Source organism: Pteropus medius, unplaced genomic scaffold (assembly GCF_902729225.1).
Source record: "Pteropus medius unplaced genomic scaffold, Ma_sr-lr_union100, whole genome shotgun sequence".
In the NCBI taxonomy this organism is placed as follows: Eukaryota; Metazoa; Chordata; class Mammalia; order Chiroptera; family Pteropodidae; genus Pteropus; species Pteropus medius.
The window spans coordinates 281,009-307,795 of record NW_024346692.1 but is presented as its reverse complement, the minus strand read 5'-3'; the positions used below and the strand labels follow the sequence as shown (position 1 = coordinate 307,795).

The following is a 26,787-nucleotide window of genomic DNA, read 5'->3' as shown; positions in this document are numbered from 1 at the left end:
TACTTTATCCATTCGCCCATTGATGGACATTTTGGTTGTTTTACCCACTTTTTACACCTACATAGTTGAACAGTTTTCCTAACTTTAAAAGACTTTATCTTTTAATTAAATTCTTTCATTCTTCCTAGTGTGCAGGATTGTGGGGCAATCCTACTTCTTGCACTGTTTGCTTTTAAAGCGGGATGTTTTAAAGCCAGACTGTGTTTTCCATGTAGAAATGGGCCTTCGTGAACATAGGAATTTCTAACTGAGCAGAACAGAAGTGACACTTCTCATAGCTCCCTGTGTGTCAGAGAGCCCCACAGTGCTTCCCTGTTACCCCGTTCCTAATGACACCCTGGGTGTCCAGGTCAGGTCAAAGAGATGGGAGTGAGGGTTACTCAGACCTCAGCCCTGTCAGACCAGATAGTTAACTGGCACCTGGCAAAAGTAACAAACAGAAAGGGGCATCTTCAATTCTCTCCTTCCCTTTGCAACTGTTGTCTAATTGTTTGCCCGGTAAGGAAGAAACTAAATAATCACGCGCAGACTTAGGAAGTAGAAGACAGACAATTATCCTCCAGCCCAGGGATAAAGGCTTTATTTTGGCACAAGTTTACAGAGTGACTATCTAGTGCTCTTTTACCTTATGGTTTCCCCACAGTCGAGCCAGTCCATTGGGATCCACTATCCGGAATATTTTGGATTCTTTGTCCTCCCATCGGATGAAGTTTTCGTACCGGCTGTCAGAAAGCAACTGATAGACGTAATCCCAAAGCAGTCTACAGTCTACAGAGGAAAAGGTCAAGAAAACACTGTTGAAAATGTTTCTTGTTGAGGCACTAAGAACAAAAATCAGAAAAATAGTTGAATAAGTGCTTTTGCCTACTTTGGATGGACTAACTTCCTCATTTGACAGGGAGGAGACCAAGGCCCAGAGAGGCCTGTGGGATGGTGTTGGAGAAGGGTGACCTTTCACCTGTGGAGGCCTTAGAGACCATCCAGGCCAAGTGCCTCCTCCCATAGATGGGGACACAGTGACCTGGAGAGAGGAAGTGATTTTTCCACGGTCATGACCAATGACTTGAACTTGAGCAGAGTCCATAGGAGAGCCAGAGAGCTAGCTCTAACTGTAAATGTGTCTCTGAAAGTGGGCAATAAAAGTCGGCTGGCAGGGTGACAAGGCAGGAAGTGAGCCCTAATGTTCCAGGGCGAGCAGTGTGGTATAACTGTACCATTAAGATGACTTCGGTGTTGGAGGGCGATACTGAATGGATAAAGATGAGAAGATTGGGGTTGGCTAAAAAATGGCAGGAAAAGAAGCGTGATGTGTAAAAGGCTGTGGGAAAAGAAAAACTATACGGCTTGGTGACCATGACTGTGGGAATTGTGACTAGTATGGTTTTAAAAAGAATACAGATCTCATTATAGCACACTGTGGAGGTCTTTCGAATTGTTTTGATAATAATGGATTCAAGGTAAAGAGAAACCCAGGGCAAAAAATCTCTTTCCCCACTTGTACAACTGATGTTTGTTCATTTGGTTAAGCAACAAATATTAAGCGAATTAGTGTAGGCCAGGCACTGCGCTAGGCCTCACCTCTTAGCTATGAGTTGGCACATACTGCTTGCCTTCCTTTTGTGCTAGTGTTTTTTGGGTTTGTGCCATAAGGGTATGTGGTTTACCCTCTCACAGAGTCTTGACAGGTGGGTGGGGACAGACAGGTACTTTCTAGGTCTAGTTGATGTTGGACTGGCCTCCAGGTGTTCACTGTTGATTCTGAACGCTTTGATAGGCACTAACCAGTGTGGCTGGGAATAAATGATTAATTACTAAGTGTCATGTGTGCCTGGCACTTTACATGCATTATTTATAATCCTCTAATGCCCGAGGTCCTGGGATTTGAACTCCAGGGCGCCTGCACTATGATGTGCTGACGACTTCCTTATGTTGGGTGAGGCCTGGGAGATCTGGGGCGGGGAGAGTCTGGGTCAGGCTTGGAGTACCTTAGAACCCACACGTTCACCTCCCAGAGAAACAGACACAATCTTTCTCTGGAGTATATTTATAAGGGGAATTGGGTCAGGTCACCGTGTGCAAGTTTCTTAAATCTCCCCGACTGTTCTGTTTCCTCATTTAAGAAACAGGAAAAACAACACTCACTTTATAGGATTACTGGATGAGTGATAACGCCAGTAAAGAGAAAGTAATGAAAATAACAACAATGAGTTGTTGTTATTATTATTACTATTATAGAAACATCATAATGTATAAATCCTAAATGGAAGAGACAATGTTGAAGAGAAAAAGCACCCATGAGGCAGAGATTTAGCCTTCTCAGCTCTCAGGCATTTCTGTATCTGACTAGTCCATCAGCCTGCAAGGGTGCGTCCCCGGGGCCAAGAGTGTGCCCCACAGGGACGTCATCTTTAATTCTGTCCTGAGACCCTCCCCTCCCAGGCATCCTTTTTCTGCTGAAAGAAAAAGGAACAACGATGATATTTATTGGTGCTGTATGCAATCACTGTGCTGTGTATTCTGCAAGCATGGTTGCCTTTGACCCTTGTGACACCTGAGGAGGCAGGTGCTGTTGTTATTCCTATTATATGGACAAAGAAGCTGGGGCTTAGAGGGTTTGGTAATGTACTCGAAGGGCAGAGCTCGTGAGAGACCACACATAGGATTCTAGGCTTTGGTGACTCTGAAGCTCGTGCAATGTCATGCTTCTCGATGCAATTTCTATTCTCAGAGAAGCTGGTTAACAGGTATATATATATATACCTGCAGGTGTGTGTGTGTGTGTATATATATATATCTCCTGTATATATATATGTCATCTACTTACACACACACACACACACACACACCTGATCTTATATATATACCTGTTATATATATATATATATATCTCTCTCTCTATATCTCCTGTTATATATATATATACCTGTTCATATATATATATACACGCACACACACACACACACACATACATATATATGTGTGTATATATATACACACACACATACATACACACATATATATATAACCATATATATATTTAACCATATATATGTGTGTGTGTATAGTGTGTAGTGTAGTATACACACACACACACACACACACACACACACAATTTACTTATTTATTTGTAAAATTTTAGGACTTTCCAGAGCAAGGTTTAACTCTAACGCATCCTTTGCGAAATCCAGCCTTTTCTCTGCACGGTAGAAGAAACTGGCCTAAAATGTGGCATTTTCCAGGAGGCTTAATTTCTCAAGGAACTACCATCAAATTTAAGATGGCCATAAACCTTTAGTATCCCTTACTGTATCCTTTTTGCCTCGATTATCTGTGTCTAAAAAGTAATGTGATGTGTGATTTATTGCGTTTTGGAAAGGGAGAGTGGCATTTCTTAAAACAATGACACCATACTCTTCGAGTTTGAACTATTCTAACAGAAGCTGGTCAGCCACTTCTATCAATCACCATCCCCACCTGCCACTTCCTCTGTCACCACCCCTACCTGCCACTGTGTTCCTATCGCCAGAGGGTGGGCTGAGGAGGGGAGGGCAGAGTGTAGGGGGAAGAAGCCTAGCATCGCAAAGCGCCTTGAGAAGTCAGTGTCACACTGTTGCAGACTGAAAACAACCTAGCTCTAGGAAGAGAACGACTCGAGTTTCCACACAAAGCAGCGATACAGGCAAAATGTCTTAATCTCCCCCCTCCCCGCTGCCTCCTCTTTGGTCTTGCAACATTTTTTACTGCAAATGGAAAAATCGAGATCTGAGCTGTGGTTTAATTGTTCAGTTTTTGTTTTACCATCAAATGGCAAATACATTTTAATTTCCCACAATCTCTTCCAACTGGAAAACATCTGCCAAAACCAAATATTATCACATAAAATGCCAGTAAATAGGAGGAACAAGGAAGGGGGGTGTTGTGTATAACAACTCTGTTCTCTATAGAGTTAAATCATTTTTACCACAAAAAGGCCTGATGACACCTTTGGATTCATCTGGATTGGGAATGTAATTCTCTAAAGTGTTTATATTAATAAAATTTAATAAAACTATCTGGTTGTCTTTTGTATTTTGCTATAAAGGAATTCAGCCCATATGAAGGAGAGCGGTATACTGGCAGTTCTCTCAGCTTAGGCTTTACTGGACCTAAAACTTCAAGTTCTCCTCCATGCCCATCTGCATAAGGATTTTCACTTTCATTGTTCCTGTTGCTTCTCTTTTACTGTTTTGGTAAAGTCTATTTCTCATAAAATGTGAACCAGACCATTTCTTCAAGTAAGGGCTTAACCAGCACTGTTGATTTTTCAGAAGCATCAAACTGGGACTTTTATGTAAACAATTTACTAAAAAAAGATCTGAAAGTTTATCTGCTCTTTGGTTGGTAAATGAAAAGTGGGCTTATCAGAAAACAGTCTTTACCTGTAAGTTTCAAGAACATTTGTATCTTGCAATCTTTTCCCTTTCATAAATGGGAAAATAACCCCAACTCAGCTGCCAACTGACCATTTAAAATGGCATTTAATCCAGCAAAGCCAAGTTTAGCTGCGTAATAAAAATATGTTGACATTCGAGACATACCGAATTACTCAGTCACTAAAGGAGGTAGCAACAGAAATTTTATGGCATAAAGTAGTTGTTTCAATTTCAGAATATAAGTGGCTTTTATAACACTATCGATTGTTTTGTTTCTTTAGTTAAAAATTACGTCAGATAACAATAACTGCCTGACCACACAAGATTTTTTTTTGTTTTTGTTTTTAAGATTTCAATTAAATAAAAGGCAGATGCTTTTTAGTTCCTATGTCCTCTGGTGGCTGTTAACACAGTCCACCTGCAATTTTTCAGCTTTGGTGAAATCCATGTCTTCACAGATACAATGTTCTTTTTTTTTTTTTTTTTAAATTGAGTTATAATTGACATGTAACATTATAGTATTAGTTTCAGGTGTACGACGTTACATAATGATTCGCTATTTCTGTATATTGTGAAATGATCACCACAATAAGTCTAGTTATCAGTTATAATTTTTTTATGATTAGAACTTTTAAGATTTACGCTCTTAGCAACTTTTAAATATATGTGCTACAATGTTATTGACTCCATGAATTATTATAACTGGAAATTTGTACCTTTGACCCCCTCACCCATGTTGCTGACCCTCAACCCCTACTCTCTGGTACATCATTCTGTTTTCTGAGATACAGTGTTCTTTGATCATGAATGAAAATGTTTACTATTATAAAATAAATGCATCAAGCTCTACAAATGAAAGTTCATCCCATTACAATGCACGTGAAAAAAATTTTTATATCACGAGGCATTCACTAATTTTAAGTGCATTTCTCCTAAACTAAAGGGCCTTCTATACCAAGGCATGTGGGCATTTTAAATAGATGTCCATTATTTGTATTGTCTCTTCCATGAGACAATAAAAGAGTTTATAAAAGAGTTTTAGCTCAAGTGAAGTCATTGTAAAGTGTCATTTCCCAATTGAAGATAGAGAGTTCTCTCTTTTTCCTGCTGGGTGAGTGTCCATGCTGGGTGTCTGCAGCTAAAAGGCATTGTGTAAAAAAAAAAAAAAAAAAAAAAAAAATCCCTTCCGATAGTTAGAGAGAAATATTTTCACTCCCACGTCTGTCTCTTACCAGAAACTAATTGTATAAACTCACTGAGCAAAGATTGTAAAAATGATAGGCAATTCACATATAACCAATGTGGTTTGCAATGAAAAAAAAACCATGCTAGACAAGACTGATGCTTATAAAAACTGAGTGGGAAGTCAAGCTATTGACAAAGAGAATCTTCAATGATGGTAGTTAATTTAAATTTCGGGAAAGCTTCTAAGAGAGTAATTTTATGTTGTTTTTACTGCCCAAATGGAATTTTAAATGAATGTCTGTAAACTGGAGTCTCGTGGGTATAATCTCCATCAAGAACAGGTTGAGTGTCCCTGTTTAATTTCTTTAAATTTATTATGAAAAATTAATAAATTTCAGATTCGGCAACAAAACAGGTAAGTAACATGCAAAAGACCTTTTGCTACTCTGCATTATAATAGTGTTTCTAAACTAGGGGCAATCTTGTACCTTATGGGGTATTTGGCAATGTCTGGAGATAATTTTGGTTGTCACAACCGAGGTGGAGGATGCTACTGGCATCCCCTACATCAAAGAATTATTTGTCCCAAATATCAAAAGTGCCAAGCTTGAGAAACTCTGCTTATAGAAACACGGGGTTTACAACATGCAGGGGACAATCTGCAGCTCAGTTCTGGTTTTTTCTCTTCCTACTCAATCCTAGATAAGCCATTACCTAGAAGCAGAAAGTTGATAAATCCAGTGCAGCCAACCCTGTGTTGATACGCATAGGTGAGTTTGCAATGGATAATTGCTCATGCTTTGCTGTGGCTTAGGAAAACAGAAACCATATGTGCACAGTGGCAAGCTGGAGGAGGGAAAAGCTGAGGTAAAGAATACAGATCTAGGCTATCTGGGCTTCACTGGGGCAGAGGGAGCACAGCTGCAAACAAGGCTGGACCTTTTCACTTCTGGTTGCAGGTGTGGAGTAAGGCTGGGAAGTGCTGGGATCTGTAACTCAGGCCTTACAGCTGAGACTGAGCCCATAGATGGAATCCAGTACCACCCAGCCCCTGCTTTGCTCAGGTGTGGGACAGCCTAGGAATTCGCATCCAGGGACTGCCAGGAGGTAGGGCTGTTGTATTGCAGAAACGTGTACCCTCAAACAAACTGGAATTTCCAGTCTCCTCAAGCCCTTTCTATTATTTTCCATGAACCACCGTGCTGTTACTCTTTATCTTTTAAAAACTTTGCCTTGAAAGGTCCTTCTCTTTTGGGGCACTTTGATTTTTCAGTAGTTTGCAGTGAAAATAAAGTGCGGTGACTCAGCCAGGGTGTGAGAGGGCAGAGCCACTCAGGACAGTCCTGTTGAAATGGAGGGCCCTTCCCTCCCCAGGGCTCACAACAATCTCCTCCAAATACGGACAGCAGGCAAAAGCCCCGGATGAGGTGAGAGGGAGTGCAGAGCTTAATCTCCAAGGGCGCCTTGTAGCGGCACATTTTACAGGCTGGCATCACTTGAAACAAACGCCCCAGACACAGGCCTCCCAGGTCAAGGTCCCTGCCGGCTCTGGTGGGTAGTGGTGCTGGCTGTACCCACTGCTCTCCCCTCGCTCTCTGCAGCTTTGAAGTAGGGCAAAGAAAAATGGAGCAGAGGAAGGGCACTAATACTTAATAATTAACCTACTTGTGCTATATATTCATATATTGTCTCAGTACTCAAGTGTCCAGAAATGGGTATTAGTGTTCTCATTATTATGGATAAGGCAACTAGGCCTCAGGGACATTAAATTCCTCTGCTTGGGGGATAAGGCCAAGAGTCAAATCTTGGTGACTCCAGAGTCCATGCTGTCCCACAGGCCCGCACTGGGCTAGCTGTTGATTAGGATCCTGGGCCAAGAGACCTAGAGAGTTCTGGGCTGCAAGGGTCTGCAGACAGTTATATGCCTGAGACAGTGCAGAGGACGTGGTGGCTCTTTCAGCTGCTACTAAAATCCTGAGCCTCTCTGGCTAATGGAGACATCCCACAACCCTCTCCTTTCCTCCAAACACATTTACACACACATATGGGTGTGTGCAAAGTGCATGTGTGCACACACCTGCATATCCCACACCTTACTGCAAAGGCCTGTCATCGCTTTCATACGAATCCCTTTAGAATTCTCTTTTATGACATCTTTTTCTCTTCAAGGCTGCTCCTGAGGCTCATTTATAAAAGAAAAGACCTTGAGCCTCACGTGAAAAAAATTTCACCAGCACTAAATACTGTTGGAGAGGAAGCCAGAGGGAAGAATACAGTGTGACTTCCCCCCTGTCCAAGGATGAGCCTCCAACTGCTCACCCTGGAGTCTCAGGCTTATTTTTCTTCATCTGATTTAAGATTAGAGGCTTCCAAGATTGACTTTCTGTGCATATAAAACTTATCCAGTCAATAAAACTAAATCGAGACAGTACATTGTTCTAGTCTGGTGACAAACAAGCAACACAGGAGACTTGATGTCTCCCCAGTAAGAATCTTTTTGTTTCTGTTAAAAATGTAGCCTTGAGAGATAATCAACATATTTTTTAAAGTCCCCTTAAGGATCTGAAGGATGACCATGATGTGTGTGTTATATGAGGGTTGGGAGTGAAGAAAACAGGCCCTGGTATGGGAAGGTGGGGGCTGTGGGGAGGATTAAGAGGTGGGAGGGTGGAGGGAGTGGGATGTCTTATCTGCTGTAGGATCAACCAACCCATGGCATCCTCAGAACCATGAAGAAGTTCATGTTTGCGAAGAAAACAGATTTAAGCGAAAAGCTGTGAGATAAGAAAGAAATAGTCTCCATTTGGATGGGTCATGGACTTTGAACAACCCGATGTGTACAGACCTCCAAAGTCTCCACTTTTGTGTAGCAAATGAGAGGCTATGGACGGATTATAAATCAGTGTGCCAATGAATCTTGCCTCCTTAGCAGATTTCTGGATTAAGGCCAAAGAAGGGACAAGTAGACAGGAAGTCTGATCACTCAGGTTTTAATGGAACTGAAGAGCTTTAAGAGAGCCAAAATGACTTACAATTTTTCTTTTAAGACTTTGCTGTCTATAGTTAACACCAAAGCAGGAGCTTAGTTTGCTTGATGGCATAAAGTAAGAGGGGTACTGCCTATGCCAGCAAAGACGCAAAATTTGGCGTTTAGGGACATGCTACGCTATTACTTAGAAAAATACCTGGCACATAGAGATTCACATGAAGAAATGAATGACTTAACTACATAATTCCAACATGCAAAGCCATCATTTTCCTTAGCTGTATTTTATTTATGTTGATGATGTCATTGTATCCTTTCTGAACTGGTCTGTAAACAAACAGCCTGAGGTCTAGAACTTGTCTCCTTTCTTACATGGCTTGTTATTGTCCCTCCCACGTGTTTTAGGCATGCCTCAATCTTTAAAGCACGAGAAATTCCTTGAGAGGAGGGACAGTGTTTTCTACTTCCATATCCTAGGCCAATGACTCTAAACACACTGACCAGACACAGAGGCAATCCGTAGAATAGGGGGCAACGAACATTTTCTGTAAAAGGCCGATTAGTAAATAGTTTAGGCTTTGCTGGCCACATCATCTCTGCTGCAACCATTCAACTCTGCCTCTGTGGTGCGAAGGCAGTCACAGACAATACTCAGTGATGGGTGTGGCTCCGTGCCAATAAAACTCAATTTACAAAAACAGGCGGTGGCTGATTTGGCCCACAGGCCAGAGTTTCCAGTCCCTGCCCTGGAGGCCCAGGTCAGAAGGAAGCAAGTGTGCTGGAAAGAACGCTGGAGAGAAGCTTGAGGCTGGACTCTTGATGTGTCTGATTCTTGGTCCTGTAAAGACCCTAGTAGTTTTGAAATCATCGAGTTCTAAGAATAAATTTCAATATATACTGAAAACATGACTCATGGAATCACCAGAGCTACACCTCATCAACTTGTGGTGTTCACTGCCAATACACTCTTTGCCTATAAAACACATCGGTGAGACACAGGCCAGTAAAACTTTTGTGGGCTGAGAAAAATGTTAGCAGGATGACAGATGCTGTACCCCACCTCCCCAGCCCCAAGCAATTCCTTCCTGAGTATAATAATTAGAAAATAAGGACAGAAAGAAGAAACTTTCTCCTTGTTACATACACCATGGCTATTCAATTAAAAAAAAAAAAAAAAATTAGATCTTGTCTCACTCTGGCCTGTGTTAAACTCTCCCCCAGAAACGCCAGCCATTCTAACTTGTTAAACTCAGTTACCAGTCTTTCTCGTCCTTTGAAAAATAAGCGCCATCTTTAAAAATAAGCTATGTTATATTTAAATAGGTCTAATTTATGGTTTGTATTTAAGTTGTCAACTACCTACTGAATTTCCTTTATTGATTATTTTAGCTTTGCCACAGGGTAAATGCCTAAGTAAACTATCATAACTTTGCACGTAACCTCTTAATTGTATGATGTGTCCCAATTTCTGAGATATTAAAAAGTGAAAAAATAAAGGACCAGTGAAATATGATGGATTTTCAATAGACCTGGATTCTAGGATTTATATTTCTACTGAAATAGAAAAAAATATACTGGGCCTCCTTTGTTTTGGAGTTTTCTCCAACTGGAATGACATTTTCCCCGTAATCTCCATGTGTCTATATTCTAAACATTTACCTAAACCCAGCTTTAAGCCAGCCCCTCCTTGAACCCTTCCCTGAATTGCCTACTCCAACCTCCTATAGGAATCTTTCTAATACACCACATACTGCACTTAGAGCTGTTTCGCTCTTCTCATGATAAAAACTGTGTCTACATCTCTTTGAACACTCCACCCCCATGAATGCAGTACAGTGCCTTAAATGCAGAAGGTATCCACATGCATAAATCCTAGTGGTACCTGAGCAAATTACATCTGAATGGGTAAGAATTTGGCTTTACATTTTGATCCACATTCCTAAGTAGTGTTTCCATCCATACCCTCCAGCCTCGGTATTCATCAGTGTGACATTCAGCAGCACCTTCATTTCACCTTCATTTCTTTCTGTGGTGTGCTCATTCAAAAAGCTTTGGGAACTAAGTTCTCTCATCTAACAGCTGCTTTATAGAGATTTGAAGGATTATTATGGCTGTTCAGTAATGACAGAACTTTACACGGTACATAGAAATCACCCAATGAATTCAACCTTCAATAAACAGAATTGGTTTTACAAGGATCTGAGTCATCTAAAAAGATGCCAGAAGGGCTGGGTTGGAGAGACAGAGATACCCCCCAGTGAAACGAAGAAGACTAGAATTGTGATGAGTTCTCCTCAGAGAGCTGTAGAATCAAGACTAAATGTTAGATCATAGACTTTTGGAGCTAGAGTTTGATTGTAGATTTTCCAACCTTCTCACTTCACCCCTGAGAAAAACAGTGCCTTTCAGTTAAATTAGCTAATCCTGGACTTGGTTGTATCAGTTAATATATACATCTGGAGATGTTTAAACTTTTGAATATGCCATTAGAACATTAATAATGAATAATTTTAGGAGATCTGATCATATTGTAGGAGTTAACACATCTCCCCAAAGGATCTGGGCCCTAGGGTATTTTACATGAATATTCTGACTTCTCAGAGTCATAAAGTGAAACACGAATTCCCTTTTTTTTTTTTTTTTTAGGCGAGGCAACCCTTTGGTTGACCTCACAGATTGCAAGGACCTTGTCAGTTTACAATCAATCCCTTATTTTTTTATTTTTTATGCCTATAGCACCCGGTCTTCCTAGGCGGTCTCCCATCCAAGTACTAACCAGGCCCGACCCTGCTTAGCTTCCAAGATCAGATGGGATTGGGCTTGTTCAGGGTAGCATGGCTATAGACCAGATTCCCTTTTTTTGCATGTCTTCTTGAGAGAGGGGGACATCCATAGGCACCAAGGTTCAACACTTGGTTGGTATAATATTCCATGCAGTGTCTTATTGATGAAATTACAGCCATCATCCAACAGTTCTGATATTTAGGAATAAGTTAAAAAAAACCAATAACACAATTTTTAAGAATCTAATATTTAAAAATTTTAAACCTACTAAACAATGGGGAAAATAACTCCATATGTCTAAAAAATTTAACTTTCTTGGTGTACGAGCTTATCTTAGATTCCTAAGAAGCCTGTGGTGAAGACAGCCTCATGCAGGAGGTAGACACAACAGATCTCGATGAGGAAGGCAGACCCCACCGAGGGCAGCACTACAGACAGCAGCCCATGGGGCAGCCAGGACTGGCCTGCAGTCACCCAGCCCCTACTTGACTTTTGCCTCTCTGGGGCTCAATTTCCTCTGGGGTTTCACCTGTCCAAATGACTTTCCCATATAAAATAAATATAGCAGTAATAAGCGACCTCAAAAAGCTGTCCTGAGAATTACATACAAGTAGTTAAGTATCTGCAAAATGTCCAGTATTATTGTACAGACAAGGCAAGAAGTGTCTATATAGACATGAAAGGTCTTGCCAAAAAGCACAGGATGGACAATTTGTATTATTCACAGAAATATACTGATCCATCCTCTTTCTCCAACTATCTGGGAGAAATTCACATGTTTTGCCTAAGTTCTGCTTCTTTATCCCATTCTTTCTTTTTGCAGTTTCTTTTTCTCTTTTTATTATTAAAAAATACATATATATATATACATATTAAAAATACATACATATATATACACACACACACACACACACACACACACACACACACACACACACACACACACATATAAATTTTATATGTATATATGGTAGAGAGGCCAGTAATTTGGACCCCTGGGCATCCATCACCCAGCCATACGGCCAGCAGCTCATAGCTAACCTTATCTCATGTATACCCCGATCCATTCTTTATGTCCAAGCCTGTGGGATCATTTTGAACCAAACCCCAGACATAGGTCATTTCATTTTTCATAGTTTTTAAAGCACATAAATCATATTTCTTTGCCATTTTGTTTTCTTGATTTGACATCCTGATGTAAATTATTTATAACCATAAAACGAAGGCAACATTGGAGGTGTACTTGGGGCCAGAGAAAAAAATTGCAAACCAATGATTTAAAGAAAAACAGGACAATGAGTCAAGGCTGAGATAAAAGCCTGTAGGACAGGGTCAGCGAGAAGGACGGGGTCAGCGAGAGCTCTGTGCTGGGGCATTAGCTCATGAAAAAAGGGACATTTCTCACCTTTTCCTGAAAGAGTCTGACCTCTCCTGCCTCCATGCATCCTTCCCACTATTGAACACATGATCACCTTCGGCATCAAGCTACCTCCCTACAAAGCCTTCCTCAGTTCCTCCAGTGAAAATGCACCTCCTCTCTGCTTTGCTTCCACAGTACTTAATTATCCTAGCACACAGTAAGAGAGTAATAAATAAGTGAATAATTGCTTGTGCATTGAATGAACAGGACATAAGACTATTTCATTTCAACTTATATTTTAGTTAGTGGGTCTCTCCCAGTAAATCTGAAATTCCTTAAGGAAATAATTGTGTTAAATCAGCTCTGTGTCCTCTCCACTTCCTAATGTGTTTATGGTGCTCAACAAACGTCTCATGTATGGAGCGATGCTCTAGGAGAAGAGCTAATCCTGCCAGGTGGTTAGAGGATTACGCTTCTGGAGAATGACTTCATATAAATTATGGGAAGACTAACAAAAATACAGTGTGTAGATTTCCACTGGTTTCTTGTCTTGGGGAAGCAAATTTGGGCTTGTCATCATAAAAGTAAAAGAATTTGGGAGCGGTTTCCTCTGTCCAAACGACCCAGCAACACCTGCCTCCAACATCATAATCCTGTTTTCCTCTCCTACCCTCCTCCCAAGGTGAAGGCTGCATTGAGTTACTGCCCATAGGATGGAATTACAGGCCTGAATCTGAGACAAAGGTTCTTTATGCTGTGTCTGCTTATTAATTAGCGACTGGAAACTTCAGGACAGGGCCATTAACATTCTCATAAACCTTTTATTTTAAATGTTTTCGCTTAGCCATGATTCTGATGTGACTCTCCTCATAAGCTGGACGTAGGACATTTGTTTCTTAACATTTCTGAGGCTCATTAGCTACTGCATCCCAGCGGCTCATTAACTAATCCATTAGGGATTTCGCCTCATCCAGGCAGAAGCCTCCACTTGCCCTCACGGAGCCTCTGAGAGCACTTAATTGGGAATGGTGTGAGGCTAGCTGCAAGGCTCGCAGGAGAGAGCTGGGGCTTTGCCAGGTCTCCCTCAAGGATGGAGTGGCGGCGAAGGGGAGCACCCACTCACCTGCTATCCTCCCAATGGGCATGGCGTGCTCCTCAGGCGGGGAGACGGAGACCATGATGTGGTTCATGTACGCCAGGTCTTCTCGATGGGAAAGGTTGATGGGCTTCCCTTCCCTATGCAGCCCGTCCTCGGAGAGCCTGGACTGTTTGAAATCCACGGAGTGCCGGGGGTTCAGGATCAAAGGGTGCATGATGGGGCTGGGCATCAGCTGGATCACGCGTGTGCTCTCCTGCCGGGGGCTGGATGGCTTCTGGTGGGGCTCAGAGGACGGTGGGCGGTGGTTATTCTCCATGGGAGACACTGACAGGGGGTAGGGCTCCTGGTGGTTGTTCTCCTGATGGAGCCTCGGTCCCTGGCCCCTCTCAGCTGGGGAGAGGCGGCGGATCATGTTGTCCAGGGGGGACCGGAGGGGCCGCTGCTCGGGGTCAGGGGATGGCCGGTGGTTTGTCGTGATGGGTGACCTGGAGCGGTGCAACAGTTCGATGGTGGGAGGGTTCTGGTGCACATTCTCCACCGACGGCCTTGGGGTCCTCTGGACACAATTATCTGTGGAGCAGAGGGGAAGACAATCACAGACCCCAGTGAACTGTCGGGAGAGGGCCCTCCTGCGGATCTAGAGTTGTGAGCAGTACAGCACATGCAGTGTGGCACCTTCCTGCCCAGGATGCAGAGTGTCATTCTCACTGCTAAAACACACTTGTAGTGCACATACTGATAATTCTTTGCCTACCAGTAGACAAGCTAAGAATGTCTACAAACATTCCAATAAATATAAGGAAATCGAACTTTTATTCTTTATCTTTTTGTTACTTGACTTTTCGATGTGGTTTTTGGGAATCTTAAGGGTTTCTTTCTAGATGCTTTCACTGACTTACATTTTCATAACCAAATTTTCATATCCTCTACCTCCACGAATTGTTGGTATTAATGATAATGATAGCGATAATAATAAAGCAATTACTGTATCCTAGGTACTGGATCATATTGTTTAAAATTTACAACGCTCCAAAGTAGGAGATACTGACTACATTATTTATATTTTACAGGTGAGAAATGGAGGCATAAAGAAGTTAAGCAACTTACCCAAGGTCACACAGCCAGTTAGGAAGTTAGAACTGACTCCAATCAGATTCTTGAACCTATGTACCCATTACAATAGCTATCACTTTGCTCTGTAGAAACTGGGGGGAAAGTCATATCAAAACACGCTCTAAGCATGAGCAGCGGGGCCTAATGTACAGAATTATAGTCTTGTTATACTTGAAAGATCACTTAGAATACATGTTTCTGAGTGCACAGACCCTACCTACAAGTGCTCAGAGACAGGTAAAGTAAGAAGGAGGGAAGGCCGCCCCTAACATACCCCATTCCACCCGAATTTTCAAGCTGGTGATGTTTGAGCATCAGACAACATCAGAAGTGTACACAGCTCAGCAACAGAGGTAGCTCTGTGGGCTGGGTTGTGGGTGGGTGGGTCCAGCACACGTGGCTTTAGGAGTCTCTGCTAAAGATAGGAAGGAGAGAAATCTACCTACGAAAATGGAGCTTTCTGCAGGGCCTCACATTCATCTTAATGAGGTTTTTCTAGCCACATTCGATCCTAGAACTGTGTCGCCAAAAGAACGGGGATGCTTGAAGGTCCCTGTTCTGGTCAAAGACTTTTCCATGGTTCTAAGTAAAGCAAGTTAAAGATATCTCCTCTGTCCATTATGATAATATCTACATGAAGACCATATAAAGGGGATCTGGGAATCTGACAGGGTTGGTAACCAGAAACAGAAGTGGTGGTTTCTTAGAAAGTTTTACACAGGGTTCAGAGGAAACTGGGGACTCCACTAGATTTTACCTATCGCATGAGACAGTGAACAAAATAAATATTATTCATGATCTTTAAAAGGTCATCTGCCTGAAGGCAAAAGGTTAATTTTGTAACTACTGTATAACCTGCTGCCATGAATTTAAAAGTGTTTACTGGAATTAGCTATTACTAGTTATAGTTAGCTATTACTGGAATAGCTACCGGTGGGAGACTAATGTAATTGGAGTCTAAGAAGGAGAGAACAGAAAAAATGAGGCAAAAAAAAAAAAAAAATTGAAGAAGCAATGGCCAAATTGTCCCCAAATTTGGTAACAACAAAAACAGCAAAACAAAACTTAAAGATCCAAGAAGCTCAGTAAATCTCAAGCAAGATAAATATAATAAAAGCTACACTCAGGCACATCATAGTCAAACTTTTGAAAACCAAAGATAAAGAGAAAAATCTTGAAAGTAATCAGAGGAAAAAGAGACATACTACATACAGGGGAAAATTTATGCTGCTCATGGCTAACTTCTTTTTTAAACACCCAGAAGAGAGGGACAGTGCACAAGCGTGTGCACGAGAGAGAAATAGATGGAGACTCACAGATTGAAAGAGATTTAAGAGACACAGCAACCAGGTGCAATGTATAGACCCTTGTTTGGATTCTGACTCATATAAACTGTAAAAACTTTTATGAGATAGTTGGGAAAATGTGAACATTAATAGGATATTTGATGATATTGAGGAACTATTAGTTTTCAGGTGATATGATAGTTTAGTGATTATGATTTTATATAAAGGGTCCTTCCTTGTCTTCTCGGATCTGCACTGATATATTTACAGATGAAATTATGTATCTGAGATTTGCTTTACAATAATCTGGGATGGTGAAGCAGAGAGTAGGTGGGACATAAAGGAAACAGGATTGGCCACAACTGATCACGAAGCTGGTGATGGGATTTTTTTTAGTGTTTAATCTACCTTGCAAGAATACAGGTTGGGATGACAAGTACTAACTTCCTTACTTGAACCCAAATGCAAATAAAAGCTTACAGGGATTAGACCCATGGAGTTAACTTTAATGGCTGAGATTTTTAGTATGATAGAAATGATCTATAATCTTTTAGAGATGAGACAAGTTTTCTTTCCATGGCTAATATGAATCTCATTTCTGCTGTCCACAAAAATGAATTTACCTTTCGTCCATGGTTCACTTTTCACTTGTCACAGAATATGATCATCGAGCAACTTTTGAAGACATTTACATTTTAAAGTTTCATATATTTTCTTCTAAATGCCATGGACAGAATGCCTCTCTTTCTTTAAAAGCTTATTAAGGTTTAAAAATACTTAAGAATGATGAAAACCATGTAATGAAATATTCTATTTCCTGAATCCATTTCCCGTCTTACAAATTATAAAACGGACACAGGCGTTAGCCAGTTGTCTGGTTACCTGCAGGCCATCTTTGATGTCCTGTGCTTCAAGGCTCAGCATAAGACTGTGCTCTCGGGGCAGGCCTTAGGAAGTCTGGGAGGACTACGAGAGGAAGAACTTTCATGCCAAGGGTGAAAGAGGAACTGATGTAATGTCCTGGAAAGATTTCACTCTCTGTTCCTGCCCAGAACTTCGGGAACAATGAAAGAGGGAGACAGTGCTCTGGATAATCAACTCAGATTTTACTTTTGACTCAAGATCCGGGCAGGGACAAGACTTGGAGGAACTTGATTTATTTCTTTCTCTGCAGACACTACTCAAAGAGGAAGTATTCGATGAAGTTGATAACATTAATGGTAGAGAACTGGATCCGCAGGTATTTAATTCCAGGCTTCTGGTGGTCTGGGCACAACCGCTGTTAAGGCTGAAAGGCAATGAGAACTTCCAAGCTTTTGTTTCGGTTTGCAAAGCACGCGCCCACAGATGGAGAGGGCTATGACGTTGCTACCCTGCTGCCTCCTGTCTCTGTTATTATAAGTTGGCAGCAGGGTACGGAAACTTACAAGACCAGAGCCGGCAGGCAGAGACGCTCCGGACACAGGAAATGCACTGAGCGGACAGTGGGTGCATTAAATCCCCCAGATGTAGGAGTCTTCTGTCTAAAACAAGAAGATTTTTTTGGTTTGGCCTTGATGTCTGGGTTTGCTCTTGGTGAATTGCCCAGTTGGAAAACTGGGAAATTATCCACATTGCCCTCGGACTGAAGGTCTTGATAGGGGAGGGTAACGCACAAGAGGCAGGGAAAGCCACAGATAATTAGTGTGGGCATGGCAAGAAGCGGGCAAGGGGGGAAAGGACCAAGGACTGGTAGGGAACTTATTCTGGTTGAAAGTATTTCCTGATCCCAAACCTTTCTCTTTGTAGACCTCTTTTAGACATAAATAACCCCTTCTCACTACCAAATGGCCCAAAATAAATTCGGACTTTAAATGTGATGATTACAAAAAAAGATCTGATTTCTTTTCTTGTCCTCTTTCCTTTTATTAGAAAAGTTTCTCTACTTAAAAGTCACCAAAGTTCAACCCAATTTAATCATTTTAATCATGTTATAAATAATGAAGGACTAGTAAACCTAAAAAAAAAAAAAAATAAAATCAACCAAAAAAACTGCCTTTGATTAAAATCATGGGTTTTGACTAGAAAATTTCCAGGGTAGAACAAAGGCTAAGATCAAGCTTATATCTCACACACCAGGATCACAGTTTCACCATCGCACTTTCCCTAAGGTCTGGGATGATGATAAGAGAAGAAGTCAGCCAAAGAGATGCAAATCAAGAGGCCCAGTAGCTAAGCCTCACTCAGGCTCAGTCCATGTACTCCACGTTCTTCCGGAAGGGACCATTTCCCAGCACAATTTTGTAAAAGATTAATGGGTACCATGAATGATATAAAGAGCTATACAGAGATTAAAGGCTCTAGGTTTTGAGGTGGAATTCAAAACAGATTTCATATACACACAGATTTCATATACAAAACAGATTTCATATACACACTTAGGTTCTATCACCTCTTGTGATGAGTTAAATTGTGCTCCCCCTACCTCAACTCAAAAAAAAATTCACATGTTGAAGCTCCAACCCCCAGTACCTCAGAATGGAACCTCATTTGGAAATAGGGTCATTGTAGACGTAATTAGTTAAGATAAGGTCATATTGGAGTAGGGTGGGCCTCTGATCTAATGTGACTGGTGTCTTTACAAAAGGGGGACTTTGGACACATAGGCTTACCTACTGCATGACTGAAAGGGGAATGTTTTGCACCACAGTGATTACAAAATATGAGCTGAATCACAGAACCTTGAGTGATGCTAACTGTATTTCAAGTAGTGTCTCAGATACAAAATATGCAAAGAGTAGGAAAATGCGGTCCTTGCTCTCAAGGATATCCTAGTTTAATGGAGAAAGCAGACATATTAAACACACACACACACACACACACACACACACACACACACACACACACACACACCAAAAGGCTATAGGTACGGAAGTAAGAGTCAATGCACACGGGGAGTGTCCCATGGGAAGATGAAAGCAAGGAGCACCAAAGACTGCCAGCAAATGACCAGGATCTAGGAATGGGGCCGAGAACACATTATCCCTCACAGTGCTCAGAAGGAACTGATCCTGCCCATGCCTTGAATTTGGACTTCCAGCCTCCAGTACTGTGAGATAATACATTTCTGTTGTTTAAGCCAACCATTTGTGATACTTTGTTATGGCAGCTCTAGCAGACTAACACCCGCTCCACCACTCACACTCTCTTTCTCCGAGGTTCAGCTGAGACTTTCTACTGACCCTTTTCCTGCCCATTTTGGTCTATTCATCTCAGCAAGTTGTCAATGTCACTGAATTCCCTTGTAGGGTCTGAGAAGAAAACCGCCTTAGTTTGCAGGGTTTGATTCACAGATGTTTGAGGTCATGCATGATAAATCCTGCATAAACGCCTAGAATTTTATAAGCATTTGGTGAAAGGGGTTCAAAGAAACAATGTAGGTGACTTGCAGGAGTCTGAGGCTTAATCTTCATTGCTGTGGATGGGACGGCCTCCAAATGGGCTACTTTTGCCAGTGGCTCAGTACAGAGAACAGAAGCAGGACTGCATGCTGCAGAGGGGCTCCTGGCTGTAAGCTGTCTTTGCTCTTCGGAAAGCAGGCGTGTAGAAGAATCTCCTTAAGTCTCAATAAAGCAGCACAGAAGGGATCAGATTTCAATGAGCCTATTAGACCTGTCCGGGTAAACCTTGTAAATCATTTACAGGGATGGGGTCAGGGTGGGACACAGATAAGGCAGAGGAGTGCCGGAAAGGGGAAAGAGCAAGATAATGTCTTCTGAAAGTGAACTCACACTACCCCCAGTGTCCTTATCTCAAAGAAATCAGATGATATTTCCCTACTGGTAAGAGGAAGTTTCTTGAAGACTTCCTGGCTACCTTGGAGAATTATTCATGCATATTAGGGATATCTTGCCCCTAAAACTTCTGTCTTAATAGAGCCAGGTAGCCCTTGGGCTAAGGGCAGCCTGTACACCAATGGAGGAAGCCAGAAGAGGCAGCAGGGAAGGTGAGTATATCCTTCCCGAGGTGGACTGACAGCCCAGACCATTGAAAAAAGGCCCTGTGCACCACCCAGTGCCTCCACACTGCCCTCTCACAATCAAATGCTGCATCAGGGGACAAGGGTCAAAGGGTAAAAGGTCATGTTATCCTAGACCCAGAAATATAGGAAGCAAAGTAGTGGAAGGAGAGGTCCTGGACAGGAAAGGAGGTAGAGAAGAGTGGAATGAGGTCTGGTAAGGGGAAAAGATGTTATCTGGCTCCCCAGGATAACAAGAAGTCAAGACCTGGGCCTATTCTTCCTCGGGTGGAGTCTTGTTACCTCCTGTCAGATCCAAGAATCACAGAATTGAAAGGGGCACAAAAAGGTTAATCTTATAGTTCTTAAATGTGAGAGGAGACAGCCGGAAAATTAACAGGTTCCAAAGGGATCGTGAAAGACCTACTATGCGTCAGGTCCTGTGAGGTAACAAAGTGAAACCTGTTCACTTTCAAAACAGGCTGTGTGCTCAAAGTAAGTCAGGCTGGCACTTCAAATGTAGTTTCCAATAGAAATAATGTCACGAGTACCCGGTTCATCCATGAAGGGGGTCGAGGACAATGGCAATGGGAAGGCAACAGGCCCTTCCTATGTCCGGGATGCACAAATGCGGGTTTTGCACAAAGTGCATGCAGTTGCAATAATGGGAATGGTTAATAGAATTGGAAATGGAGGTAAAAAGACCAACCACTGCACACTAGCGTGAACAGACTTTACTAACACTAAATGTAGAACTCTACACTTGTAAATGGTTAAGATGCTAAATCTTATATGTATTTTATCAAAATTAATTTTTTAAGTTTATTTTTTTGAAATCTGCATTTTTTTTTTTAAGTTTAAAGGGGGAAAAAATGGGGAAAAAAACCCCTGACCAAACAGTGGTAAGAAAGAAATTTCAAATAATAATAGCATTTATGGAGTACTTGCTATATGATAGATGCTGTTCTAAGGGCATTCCCCATATCGTCAATCATATTCAATAGGTACTGCTTTTTTCCTTCCTTTACAGATGGAAACTGAGACCCAAGGAGGTTAAGTAACTTGCCTAAAGTCACACAGCTGGTAAAATGGGCAGCTGGGATTTGAACAGGTAGCCTGGATCTGGAGCGCACACACACACACCAATAAGCTCTCTGCCTCCGTCATGCATTACATGGTTAGCACGGCTTACAAAGATGTCAGACCCCAGCCAATAGCCTCCTTGACACTTTAGTCATCGACACGATTCCAGCAAGACTAGAGAATCGGGGACATTGTTACAACAACCAGTAATAGCATGTGGCCTGAGCAGCTCAAAACTTCATCTACCCTGGTGCCTACTCAGCAGCTGTCCTGAGGGGCTGGCTCCCAAAGGGGACGACAGCCAGTGTTTCTGCTCTCAGGAGCCAGTGCCTGACTCAGCACTCGCATTTCTCACAGGCTGGGGATATTCGTCGTGCTGTATCCATTCGTCCTGAGGCAATGATTTATATGAGTTAATTCAGTCCAAGTTAGTGTGAGGTTTTAATATCATGAACTGAAGACATATCCTGGTGCCTCAAAAGTTATCTTTGACTTTTCTTTCTGTTTAGATTTGGCAGTTTCGAGTACTATGAAGCAGAAAAATTATAAGCAGGCGTGCTAGGACCTGCCACAGTGTACCCCAGTCAGGGGACCTGACCTGGCATCCTAATCTCTACAGTTCTCCTCCTCATCCATCTATCTGTTCCATTTTCAGGGTGCTTGCAAAAAAAAAACATTAATAAAAACGTTACTTTGGTTGGCTCATTCATGCTGCAGTGGGATGAACACAGCCACTGGAGTCAAGCAGGGTTAAGTCTTAGCTTTGCTCCCTTGTAGCTGTGTGATTTGGGACATGTTACTTTACTGCTCTAGACCCAATTTCTCCATTTATAAAGTGAGAATAATATCACTTTCTTTTATGGCTTGTTGTGAAGATTAAATGATTTAAACACATAAGAGCTCAAAATAGGACTTGGCATGCAACAAGGACCCAATAAATGCTAACTCTTACTTTGTTATTATGAAGCAGATCCATATACCTCACCTTATTTAATTATTTTACTAAAATTGTGTAAGATTTCCTTCCTCCAAAGCAGTCTCTGGGCACTTGGATTTAATAAGTGGGGGAGGGGGCAGGGGTAATATTTCCCTCAATAAAGCAATCATGTAAGTAAAACTTCTGTGGCCCATCTCAGAATGCAGGCCACTCGTCCCATCTCCCACAAAGACATAATTTCTCTCTACTACCCTGCGTGGCTATAAGGGGAATTGAGAACAGCAGTATTTCGATACTTGAAATGTCTCATCATTGCTTCAGATTTTCATGTCCACCTGGTGACAGCTGCCTCAAAGCAGAACTTTCACCTTAAAACTATGTTGACTGTTGTGGGAACAGTTACAGCAAGCACTACATGTATAAATGTTTTCAAGTTAAAGTGATTCAAAATCACCTCCCACTCTCTTAGATGGGACATAAGAGAGGATGGGACTGAGAGCTGAAACTATAGAAGGGTCCCACAAAGGGGCTGTGGAATGAAAACATTTAAGAAACGGAGATGCTTCTCCCTAGAGACTTGTGTATGTCCAGGACGACAGGGGTAACTCTGCCATTTGGAGATGAGCCCAGACTGAAAGCATACTTTATATCGCTTAATGATCTTTTAGGAAACCACTATTTAAGTAGTTCTAACATCAAAGGATCAGTGGCAATGGAATATATACTTTGGGACAACCCCTTTCTTTTAAATATTCCATGGGAGTTAAAAGTAACTGATTTTGGAACCTAAGGTATCAAAAGAAGTTGTTATTACAACCACATGCGATGAAAATAAATTTATTTTATAATCATTTGCTGGTCTGAAATTTCTAAAGATATTTTGCCTCTTGGTTTTGGTAAAAGAAGTTGTATCACTGCATATTTTGTCTCCTTCCTACATGACTTCCTAACTAATTACATTATGCAGATAAAATGGGTCATGAGAATAAAAAAAAAAAAAAAGAGGAATCTATTTAAACTGAGATTTTCATCCTGAAACAAGTGAATGACACTACTCTTGGTTTGACTACTGAGAGGGGTAATGTTACCAGCAATTCTTGATAAAGTGAGACAAATGAGAATAGAAGGGATGCTCAAATGTCTCTGAGCAGCACCAGGCAGGACCCATTAGGATTTTCTGGATTTTAGTTGCCCATGACTCTGAAGGTAGAGAATGTGCCTTTCACCTTCACATCACCCAGGGAGGCTCAGACCTTGCAAAGAATGTTAGTTAGGATTTGAGAGCTGTAAGATCTGAGACCATTTAGTCTCATCCGCTACCTTACCAACAGGGAAGCCGAGGGCCAGAGAAATGAGAAACAGTCCTTATGATTGCTCTAGAAGAATGGAGGGTTAGAACCTGGTTTCCTGACTTCTGATCCCATTCTTTAAACATTCTTATCTAAGCTGACCATGTGTTCCAGTTTGTCAGGGATGGTTCTGGTTTATGCCTATTGTCCTAGCTGACTTATTAGAGTCCCATTTCATTGTCATAAATGTGTCAGCATGGGTGAAAAATTTTAAGGTTACCATAGTTATATAATATTGTGCTCTCTTCCCATAAGTAAATAAGGGAAGAGAGTAGAAATGCTGGTTCTCCTAGACCTCGGGTAATCTGAGGACTGCTCTGCCCAAGGCATGACACAATTTCAGAACAGTGTACATTATGGAGATAAAGAGTATTCACAAAAATAAAGGGTCTGAACTGGTACAATCGCCCTCCTCTACTGCCTATTATCCTCCTCTCCTGCGGGGGGTGGGGGTGGGGGTGGGGGTGGGGTGGAGCCAACTTCTGAGCTGGCACCAGCTTCCTCAACTTCCTGGTTTCTGGCACTGCCACTTGGCTGCTAGTGAGAAAGGTGAGATTTCAATGTAATGTACTCACACGGCATATTTACAGAGAACTGTTGCTAGATTAAATGAGACACGTTTGCATGGTGATATACATTCCCGCTGTGAAATTACGAGTGTCTGAGCTGGTGAAGTCGGTGGCAGTGATGAGGTGAGATCACGGGAGGGTTGAAGGAAACTTTTTTGTGTTTGCATCGCACTCTGCATGCCTCCCCGTGCCAGCCTCTCTCCTTCCATTTGGTCATGTTTCTCTCTGCACCAAGTCAATAGCAACATACTTTTACATGGTATTGTATCCCCAATTATGTAAAAAAAAAAAATCATCATAGATATAATATTCGATATGTATAACTGCACTTTACAGACTTTTTTTTCAAGACCAGCTCTTTCTGTATGTTAACATATTAATGTGTTATCATTCACAAGTAAATATAACAGTATTGATTCTGGAGGTGATACATGTCAAGCTGAATATTGGTGGAGAAAAAGGGAAAGAGGTAGGAGGTAGTTGGAGGTAGGGAACTCGTACTGGTCTATTCACCTCTAGTTGGTTCCTTTGTCACCAAGGGCACCCGTATATCTGGATGTCTGGGGGCAGGTAGCCTCTTCGTGTCAGCTCTATGCCTTCTACAGCTTCGATTATTTGTCGTGACTTGATAAAGACCTATGACTCCCTTCTTGTGTGTCCACTCCCTTCTTGTGTGTCCACCTGAGACCATGCCATCGCCTGGACGGGCGAAGGAGAGGGCATGTGCCTTCAGATCTTGTTTCCTGGCTGACGGCTTTAGGGAATGGTCTCTGAGAACACAGTACTTTTAAGAGGCTGGTCTGAAGCAGAGCTAACTGGTTCAAAGAGCAATGAAGCCCTTGACCTTGGCTTCATTAGCTCCATTCTTTTACCTACTGAGCTTGCCACCACCAACATTATACCACTTGAGAGCACAGATCATTATGGCGTAGGTCGTGGCACATCTGCATTTACTTGGTTTGAGAGTAGCTCTGACAGTAAGCCAGTTTTCTCTATTGATTAGCTCCTGCAAATGAGAACAACAACAAACACACCTACTTATGAGTCAAATCAGGCCAAGGGGAAAGGAGGAAGGATTAACGATGAGGTGAAACCATCAGCCTCCAATCGCATTTGGGAATCAAAAGAGGAATAGAAATTCCAAATGGTATTTGTTTTAAATAATGAGAAAAAGAGAGAGCAGAAAAAAAAAAAAAAACCCAACCCATCACACACCTTTTGTACTTTTGTATCTGAAGAGGCAGGCAGGGTAATATGATTCTTGCCTTGAGGTCAAGCTTCAGTAAACTCACCTCCTCTGGTCTGGAGTGGCTGCTGGCCATTATGCGAGCCGGAAATATACTCACAGGAAGAGCAAGAGAATGAAGAAACTGAACTGGGGGCGCGGGGCAGCTGCTAAATTTAGCAAGGGTAAAGCTAGAGAAGAAAGGGTGAGAGAAAACGAGCAGGGAGCAGTCAAGAAATGCTCGTTTATTCCACATCATGGGAGCGGAAGCGAGGGGACCTGCCGCGGAACACTTGGTACAAGAAAGACATGCGGCTGCATGGAGTCAGGCTCTCTTTTGTGAAGTGTTAACTGAGAAAACAAATAACTTCTCATTTTTTTAAATTTGCCAACAACAAAACAAAAATATTAGCCTTGCTCTTGGTGGTGATCTATCAATTTCAGGAAATACTCCAAGGGACCAGGGTTTGAGGCCCCTAGTAATCTGCTTCTAAGAAAAAGCACAAGTTTAAAAGTATTCCTTTGTGTCCCCACGTCTGTTGTCTAACCAAGCTGGGCAGGGACACAGGGACATAACGCTTCTCGGAGGCACTGTGCATCACTGTATGATGGCATGATGCACCAGTAAGATTTGTATACCCTATTTCTGTATCCAAACACTTGATTTGTAACTACATCCAGGGCCACAATTCGATTCTGGTCTTTTGTTCTGTTTTCTACCAATGGTTTTATGATGACTGTGACTCACAGGAGATGAGCAGCACCTGGAAAGCTGAAATAAGCACTTAACACTGAGTACACTGTAAGAAACCACCATTAGGACATGAAGAGGAACCCCCTGGCTCACTACAGAGTTCACAGAGTTTGGGTCTCATTTTCTCCCCGCAGCTCGTATTACCCTCTGCTCACAACAACTCAGTGACTCCCCATTACTGTCCTCCATCAAGGTCCTCCACATTCTGGTTCCAATCTAACCTCCTTGGACTAGCTTTGCAAAGGCAAAATGTTGATGTTGAAACAGGGTGATTGTCATAGGTATATTTAGTTTATTCTCTCTATTTGGGACATGTTTGAAATTTTTCAAAACAAAAGATTAAGGTCGGCGGGGGGGGCGGGGGGGCAGAGATAAGCTCTACAACCCAAGTCACCTGACTGCTCTCTATTTCAAGGACTTCATCCCATGTCATTCTCTCTGCCTGGAATGTTCTTCATTTCATCCCTGCTTATTAAAATCCTGCTGGACCATCAAGGTATCCTCTAGAGCCACCTCCTTCATGAAGCCGACCCTGCCGCCTGCACCTGGATGTAATTCCCCTTCTACTACTACCTTTTATAGTGCTTCCTATTATAGTTATGCTTTGACACTTATGTGTATATCTATCTCATATCTTCACTTAGATTG

General features: G+C 41.9%; 1 protein-coding gene and 1 non-coding gene across 4 annotated transcripts in view; both read right to left on the bottom strand.

The window, feature by feature from the left end:
- Nucleotides 1-26,787, bottom strand: part of ETV6 (ETS variant transcription factor 6) — a 214,235-nt gene that overhangs the window by 9,125 nt on the left and 178,323 nt on the right. For all 3 annotated transcript variants that reach the window (XM_039876364.1, XM_039876365.1, XM_039876366.1), the window contains 2 exons: nt 13,851-14,396; nt 626-768 (listed from right to left, as the gene is read on the bottom strand). In XM_039876364.1, the coding sequence (XP_039732298.1) occupies nt 626-768; nt 13,851-14,396 (689 nt within the window). The remainder of the gene's footprint in view (nt 1-625; nt 769-13,850; nt 14,397-26,787) is intronic.
- Nucleotides 11,311-11,429, bottom strand: LOC120613790 (5S ribosomal RNA). The gene has a single exon (XR_005655766.1). It is a non-coding gene; the product is annotated as a 5S ribosomal RNA (ribosomal RNA).